Below are 8,640 nucleotides of genomic sequence, written 5' to 3' on the forward strand. Positions count from 1 at the left end.
ATCATTATAATGAAGCGGCTGTCTTTTATCTGGATCTGCAATCCAGCCTTTGGTTTTGTTCCTGCAGTTAGCTCCCAGCTCTGTCAGGCAGCACTAAGTTCCAATAAATCAATCAAACATGAGAACTGTGGAGCAGGAAGAGTACTATCTGCTCTGAGGTACTGGGAGAGCACAGCTTAACACACTGCCCCTGGCACTGAGGTGGGGGCTGGAAATAACCATACCCTTAAAGCCACCAGCTCTCTTTGGCTCATTCAGATCTAGAAAGTATTCAAAACCGGCTCAGGGATGGGATTATCACCAGATAATTATCTGCATGGAAGCTAATAAAGGCAAATTCCAATCTTATTTGTTAGATGACTGTTGAAACTTCCAGTGCAGGGAGACGGCACGAGTCTGGAGTATGAAGCAGTAAAGGGTTAGAAGGACTCTCTCACCCTGCTGGTTGTTTCTGCAGATAACCTGAACCTGTAGGGTTACGACCTCAAGTTCACTCTGCGGGGACAGAGGTGCCGGATCTGCCTGATCCCACACAGCCCAGTGCAACTCCAGCACTGTGTGCAAGAGACGGGAAACCATTTGGAAGTCGTCACAGGAGGGAAAACGTGAGGATGTCACAGCTGTGGCAAGGTCCGGCTCTGACAAATCGGCACAGATGTGGGGTACGCTCCTCTCCCACCCGCTGTAGGACAGCCCACAGCACTGCAAGCACAGGGGACGGTAACGCTGATTGCCCACAGGGCGCTGCCCCAGGGCACACTGAGGAGCAATGGGAGCGCTTTGGGATGCCTCAGAGTGCACGGGGAGGCCTTTAAGGCACACCGTGAGATCTCTAGGACACCCCGCAGCTCAGGGAGGGATCACACACACACAGACCGAGCACCACTGCGGCACTGTGCTGCCGCCCCCTGAGAAAAAGGCGCCACTGCAGGCTCAGCTCTGCGCATGCGTGTCAGCGCATTCTCCTCTCAACCGCTCGGCAGTCGTATTGAGCCGCTCTGCGCTGCCAGACTCTATGGTATTACGTCCTCCACGCGGTACTACGCATGCGCGCCGATACGCGGAAGTGGTACTGCGTGCTGTGTTCAATCCGGTCGGAAGGAGGGGCAAGAGCAGAGCGTTACTGCGCATGCGCATAGCTGAGTGGCGGGGTTGTATAGGGATTAGCTCGGGGGCTTGCAAGTTTCAGCTCTAAAGGAGCTGAAAGGCATAAGGAGGCAAATAGACGATCAGGGGCCCAAGTGAAATGTCCGTGCACAAATGCACACATCGTGGGCAACAAATGGGGAGAAGCAGGCAGCTCCTGCCCAGCTGGAAGTCTGTAGTGTGAATGTTGTCCGAGGAACGTGGTGGGATGGACTGCATTGTTGGGATGCTGACATTGATGGCTATAAACCAGCAGGATAGGGAGGAAGGGCGGGAGAGTTGTCCTCTATGCAATTAATGGCAACGATTGCACAGAGCTGAGAGAACGACAGTGCACAGGACATGAGCTTATGGGTGAGATAAGAGACCAAGCCAATGTAGAGGCATTGTGGTTGGTGCCTGCTGCAGGCCACCACATCAAGGTGTTGATGAGTTCTTCAGCTCCAGACAGCTTCAGGCTCACAGGTGCTGAACTTCAGCAACCTGGGTGTCTGCTGGGAAAGAGCAAATTGCCAGCACCCCAGGAAACTGCTGGGGGGGAGGGGGTAACTTCCTAGTACAGGTGAAGAGAGGAGTTGCTGGAGTGGTTGCTTGATATGCAGAAGATTTTATCCAAGCTGTCACAAGGGGCGACGGGGGGGGGGGGCGTGGGGTGCAATCCAACATCCAGTGGAAGGTGAGTCCATAGTGGTATCACTGATGATGCTGAAACAGTTTTGACTGGTAAAATTTACCACCTTTCCAGCTTTAATTGCTTCAGCAGGGCTACAAATCTGTTTTAGAGGGAAAGGCAGTTTGACCACGAGCCTGCAGTGGTGCCCTGATCATCTTGCCCTGATGCCCAAGAAGGCCAATGGGATCCTGTGGTGCATTACAAAAAGCATGGCCAGCAGATCAAGGGAGGTGATCCTCCTCCTCTACTCTGCCCTGGTAAGATTTCACATGGAATATTGTGTTTGGTTCTGGGCTCCATGGTACAAAAAAGACAGGGATCTCCTGGAGAGTCCAGCAGAGGGCTACAAAGATGATAATGCACATGGAACACTTCCCTTATGAGGAAAGGCTGAGAGACCTGGACCACGTCTGTAAATATCTAAGGAATGGGGGGCAAAGGGACGAGGCCGGACTCTTTTCAGCATTTTCAGCAGTGTGTGGTGATAGGACGAGGGGAAATGGCCAAAAACTGAAGCATAGGGAGTTCTGCACAAATGTGCGTGGGAACTGCTTCACAGTGCAGTGATGGAGCACTGGAGCTGCACACAGAGGTGGTGGAGTCTCCTTCTCTGGAGACGTTCAAGATGCACCTGGATGCCTACCTGTTCAGCCTGAGCTGGGAGCTGCTTTGGCAGGGGGTTGGACTCGATCATTTCTAGAGGTCCCTTCCAACCCCTACAGTTCTGTGATTCTGTGAAGATGTAGGAGAAGCATCTGAGATTCCTTGGTTTGAATCCCAGCACAGAGAAAGGGGATACCTCGTGGCATCCTTCAGCTCCTCGTGGCATCCTTCAGCTCCTCGTGGCATCCTTCAGCTCCTCGTGGCATCCTTCAGCTCCTCGTGGCATCCTTCAGCTCCTCGTGGCATCCTTCAGCTCCTCGTGGCATCCTTCAGCTCCTCGTGGCATCCTTCAGCTCCTCGTGGCATCCTTCAGCTCCTCGTGGCATCCTTCAGCTCCTCGTGGCATCCTTCAGCTCCACACAGAGAGCAGAGGAACAATGCTGAGCTCTGCTCTCTGGTGACAGCGATAGGGCCCAAGGGAATGGCATGGAGCTGCATCAGGGAAGAGTCAGGTTGAACGTCAGGACCTGGTCTTGACAAGCAAAACTGAGCAGAGAGATGTGTTTATTTTTTTCCATCCTCGTGCTATTATCATGTTTCTAGGTAAGACTGAAGGCCACAGAGAAGTGGGTGGAAACCTGAGTATATTCCCCACGTGGAGGCCTAGTTTCAAGTGTTGTGTTTGAGCCAAGACCAATCTTGACTATTTGTTGTAGGAAAAATGTTTTGCATACCTTCATGGTCAGTTTCTGAAAATGGGAGAGTGTCATAAACAGAAGGATTTGCCTGGGTGTGACTGGAATCGTCAGCCAAGGAGCTGATAACTCTACACCACTGAGGGTTTATTGTATGTCAATAAGGAGTTTAGGTTAATGAATTAAAAAGGAATTGCTGTGTAAAGGCTTTATAAAGCTTCTCTTGCACTGGGGAGATAGAGCTCTGCCAACTAGGCTGTCTGGGTACGAAGAGAAAATCTGAGAGACACGAAAGAAAGACAGCAAAATACCAAAACAAGAGAAAATCTATTCAGGTTTGAAGAGGCTTTTCTTTGCCAGTGCTATGAGAGCCTTGCTGTCTTTCACAGTGCTTGCACTCCTTTTATTGGTGCATGGCTCCCAGGCAGTCTATGTCCAGGTGAGTTTTCTACTGTTTATCTTGTTAGTATTGCAAGCTCAGCAGTATACTGTTGTGAAGAGTTGTAACTAAAAAAGGAGTCTTGATCTCAATTAATGAAGCTGGATTTTTGCTTTGCTTTGACATCATCTCCCTGTGGTTCAGTTTTTCTCTCTGTAAAATGCTTCAGGTGTTTCTAACATAAAACTTTTGCAGCCCTATCACTTCACACTGAAATTCCTATTGGGAGTATTTCCAGAGTTTTCTTTTCTAAAGAATTCCATAGGTTGTGAAGTTATTTGAACTGGGGGGAAAGCATCATGCTTTGCCTGTTTCTAGGCATGAAGTTCTTGATGAAAATGATCCATGAATTTGTGTGATGGAGCCTACAAATGTGTCACGTATAAAAATAAGGTGAAAGAAATGACTGGTTTAATCCCAAGGAATAGTAATGGGTTAGTGGTGATATGAAATGAATATTAATGGACATATGGTGGGGATGGGTTGATGGTTGGACTAGGGGATCTTAGTGGTCTTTTCCAACCTTAATGACTCTATGATTGTGTGATAGATATTAGAGGAAACTAATACCAAATACTCCAAAGAATACAGAACTATCACACAGAACCTATGATTGGCATTACATGCAATGTGGAGGCATGTTGGTAGGTATCAGCACTTCCATCTGTACACTAAAGTATGTCAGATCTGTGTGCATTGATCTCTGGGAATAGTTTGGGAGATTTCAGTTTGAATATGATATAAGTAACTTCCATGGTGTTCCAAGAGGGCAGATATTTCTTAAACAATTGACTCTTATCCCTGTGCAGGTTTCACCTCCTCGTTTCTTTCAAGCCATTCATTAACATTAAGATTCTCCTGATAAAACAGATAGTTTACTATTTAATAGTGGAGGAAAAAAAAAAAAAAGCAATGGTTTTCCACTTGGGACTTTAGTAAATAGCTAACTGAGAATAACTGCTTCTAGATGGGTAGAAAAGCATAGAAAATTCAGCTCTGAAGTTCTAGTTCCTCTGTGTAGTTGGAATCTTTATCTCATTAATCACTAATTTTGTATTTTCTTTGCCTTTGATAAGACCTTAAAAAATTTGCAGTGTACTGTGTGATGTGCTCCTTTCTCTTGGACTGCTTGATTTCCCTGAGGTCCGACTAATTACTCCTTGAACAAAACTACTTTATTTACTTATTTTCTAACATTCTTCCCAAGATTTTTCTTTCCTCTTCTTAATAAGTCATAGGAGTTATAAATTTAACAAAATGTTCTGAAAGCCACAAGGGGAGTTCATGGAGTGTTTTTAAAGGCTGAATATCACTATCTGAACATTTTCTTGCACAAACTTAAAACACTGTAGCAGAAACTGGAGGGTGATGATTTTCTAAGTGTGTAAAACCAGAAAAAAAAACCAGAAAAAAAAATCTGCCAGTTCAGTGGAACAATGTGCATTTTCACTTTGGAGGGAAGATGCTGCTCATGTTGCATTCCCTCTAGTACACCTTTCTTGTCTGAGATGGTGGTGGTGTATTGGTTTTTTTGCTTATTTATTTGGTTGGTTGGTTTGTTGGCTTGATTTGTCACCAGGACATAAATGTGTCTCAGGGTTCATTCCTACTGTGAAGTGATAATAAGTAGAGAAATCCAATGCACAGAGGACCAAGTGAAGCTCACTTCAACTGTATAGTTTCTCTGGAACTGTACTGATGGAAATCCTGTCATATTTTTTTGTTTGTTTCATGCTTTTAGAGTCTCCAACCAGTAGATGAATTTAGAACTGTGCCTTTGCAGGCATAGTTAATTTTTGACGGGCAACCAATCTGATAAATTATTCTGAGAAAAATCACAAATTGATCGGAAGTAGAAAATAGTTTCACTTTGTTAAATAAGTGCATGTTCATAGTAGCTTATTTATTATTATTCTTTAAGCACCACCATCACCCAAAGACACCCACACAATTCAACATCCAGCTAATGAGACTTTGAAACAAACATCAATATTTGGTCTCATGCCACAGCAGAGACAGTTCATTTCTTTAGATGTGTAGGTGTTACTTGAGCATCCTACTGACTGTTTAATTCTCTTCAGACTTCTATGGACTTCTGTGCACTTACCTTAAACAATTGCAACTCTTACTATTTAGGTTAATGATCTCAATAGTGTGAATCGCTTGAAACTGTGAGGAAACTGACATTACAGATGTATGGGGTCTAACAATCTCAAGCATGGAGTAAGACTTTCCAGAATACTCTTCTTGCCTTCCAAAGCCTTGATGTGATCTTTCAGTTAGAGGTGCCACATTTAGTTGTTCTCAGTCATTGTGTGGACAAATTGTATGTATGTGGAAGCTTGCCACATCTTGTGGGGATGGGATTCATCCTCTTCTGAGTTTTGAGCATTGCACGTGACAGCCAAGATTCATAGTTCTGTGCTGGTTTATTACAAGAATGAGTGAACAAAATAAATCCCCATTTGCATAGATTCAGTTGTCTTCCTACACTAGATGCTATGAGTCTGTCTCACAGGAGTGAGAAATGTGTGAACTCTGCTTCCATCCGCTGTGATGCTTAACCAAGCCCTGACTATGCAGGCCAGGTCTCACTGTTATGGTATAGTTTTTCCCTATAGTACAGTTTTTGGAGAAAGGTCACAGTTTGGCAGAGTTCAGTCAAAATGGAGTGCATTTGCCTGAGGTCTCACTCTCTGGTGCCTGTTTGTTTTTTTCTTTCCTTCTATGTAGGATGGCAACATGAAATTCTCCCTTGAGTCTGTGAAGAAGCTGAAGGAGCTTATGGATGAGGACATAGTCATTAACCCGCGCATGGTGGCTTCAAAGGCTTCAAAGGCTAACTATTCTCTATGTCAAGATAAAGATCTCCCTGGGGAATTCCAACCTGTGTGTAAAAGAGAAGATGCAGACGTGATTTTCCAGAGGCTGTGTATGTAGTCCATGTTGCATAGTTGCATGCTATCCCTCTTCTACCCCTTCTGCAAGGATATGTTAGCTGTGGGCCCACCAGAAAACTCCTGTAGTTCTTAGTTTTAGCCTGTACAGAGCAGTCTGTTGTAGTCGTGAAAAAGCTTCCTCCTATTGGAGATGTATTTCCAGGTTCCCTAAAAGAGGTGTGAGATGTAGATGAAGTGAATCAGCCTTCAGCATTACCCGTCTCCAAGGCACATGTATGATTCTTGAAGAGGCTCCAACACTGTGTGCTTTTTTGGTTTATTGTGCTGTGTTTACCAATACCATAGAAAACTTAGGAAGTAGCACCAGTATTACTGAGGTTGTGGTTTTACAAGCCACTTCACAAGACCTAAGGCCACATCCCTGTCACCCTCTCGTTGTTCTTTGCCTCCATGTTCCCCTTGTTTCTCCACTGAATTCAGAATTGATTTAATTTCTTAAGCAAAATTTTCTCAAGAAGTAGTTTTTCTTGTACCACCAATAACTTCAGTGTGCACAAAAATTCATGGAACGGTAACAGAAAAAAGTTTTCCACCACATGGTTTAAGACTCTGCTCTCCAATAAATTCCTTTGCCTTGTCACTAAAACAGTCTCTTTTCTCCTTAACAGACTTGATTGCCAGTGATGCTGATTTATGTGAAATCTGTGCCAATGCTGCCTGCTCTGGTTGCTTTTGAATAAGAACGAAACAGTCCAAAGACAGTGTGCCAAGCTAGGAAGTTTGTGTATTTGTATTGCAAGATCACATACCCTCACAAATCACTGTTCAGGATCCATCTTCACTGCAGTCAAACTTAAGCTGTTAGCTCATGTAGACATTCTAAGGGTAATTTTGAAGTAGTGAGATCAAGTAATACCAGCAGTGCAGTTCTGGCACCAGGAGGACTAACCTTCATCTGAGAAGCTGAGGAACCACGAAGAAAGAGGCTCACACTGAGTGCTGTCTTGCCTTGAGCCATGCCTGAGTTGTGCATCTGTCTACGTGAGCTGTGTCATGCTTGACTGGAGTGAAAATACCCTGGACTCAACGTTTCAATTTCCAGTATTTTATCTGGATTGGAACACGATGAGTCAAACTGAGTAGTCTCCTCTAGACTTATAATATCCAAATCTCCCTGTGATCTGGCTTCCACTACACATATACATGTAAGCAGCGTAGGGTTGTAATCTTTTCAAACCCACACTATCCAGTTGGTTGGATAAATGTCTGTGCCTGTAGGTCTGGACATGGTATGCATTTGATTTTACAGAGCTATAGCATGTAACCTGGGGACAAGTTATAAGTGTTTAGCAACACTTTAATAGCTAGGAAATTCTCCATCTGTTACTTGTACTAATATTTAATGCCAATTTACAGAACAGATGTAGAAGAGCACAGGAGCTAGTAATCCTTTGCTTGTGGTTGTACAGAAGTTCCCTTCTTTTGACAGATGTTTATTAAGCTCTGTTTAGGAGAAAGGAAGTCCTTTAGAAAGGAAAACGTAGCCCTATGTTTCTGTTTTTGAGTGGCAGTTTGTGAAGAAATGATCTACCAATGTTTGTGTGCTACTGTACATGAAATAAAGACAATAGAGACAATTTGGTTGTTGTGGTTTGGTTTGGTTTGGCTTTTTTTCCTCCTTCTCTGATGGTCTGCTTACTTCCTTATCTCCTCTATAAGCTCTTCCGTGTCTGAATGTCCACTAGAGTGAAAGATAACTTGTTAATGTTGTCCTGAAGTTAAAATAATTTGCTATTCCATTTGTGGCCCCTATATGGATCATAAAAGTATATAACTACTTGGAAGTTTTTAATTTTTTTTCAATTCTTAAGCCTTCATTTTATATATTTAGGGGCCCCAACTCAGCCATTAGGTTCTCAGAGCAATGTCAGTGCTGTGTGTCTGTTTCAAGACTGTTCACATCCAAGGTGTTGAGTACTCCAGAGCAAAAATATCCAAGAGTAAATGCCAAAAAGAATCTCACACTAAGCATCTTACTGCTGCCTTGAAATTGACACCACTGGGTAGCTGGATTTTCTGATTCTAAATAGTTCTTGGGTTTATTTTCAACCTAAAGTTATTTCTTTGGATAAAGTGAGTTTGCATTTTCTCTTAGAACTAACTTGGCAAATCACTAAGTCTTAG

The 8,640-nt window shown here is 43.9% G+C and overlaps 1 protein-coding gene across 1 annotated transcript; it reads left to right on the plus strand.

Moving 5' to 3' along the window:
- The first annotated feature begins 3,371 nt into the window (after nt 1–3,371).
- On the plus strand, nt 3,372–8,087 carry GUCA2A (guanylate cyclase activator 2A). The gene is made up of 3 exons (XM_065737821.1): nt 3,372–3,556; nt 6,290–6,488; nt 7,125–8,087. The coding sequence occupies exons 1-3, from the start codon at nt 3,482–3,484 to the stop codon at nt 7,190–7,192; spliced, it is 342 nt and encodes a 113-aa protein (XP_065593893.1). The 5' UTR covers nt 3,372–3,481; the 3' UTR covers nt 7,193–8,087.
- The last annotated feature ends 553 nt before the right edge of the window (nt 8,088–8,640 follow it).

Source organism: Cyrtonyx montezumae, unplaced genomic scaffold (genome assembly GCF_038088225.1).
Source record: "Cyrtonyx montezumae isolate F1298 unplaced genomic scaffold, pur_monq_1.0 scaffold_21, whole genome shotgun sequence".
Lineage (NCBI taxonomy): Eukaryota > Metazoa > Chordata > Aves > Galliformes > Odontophoridae > Cyrtonyx > Cyrtonyx montezumae.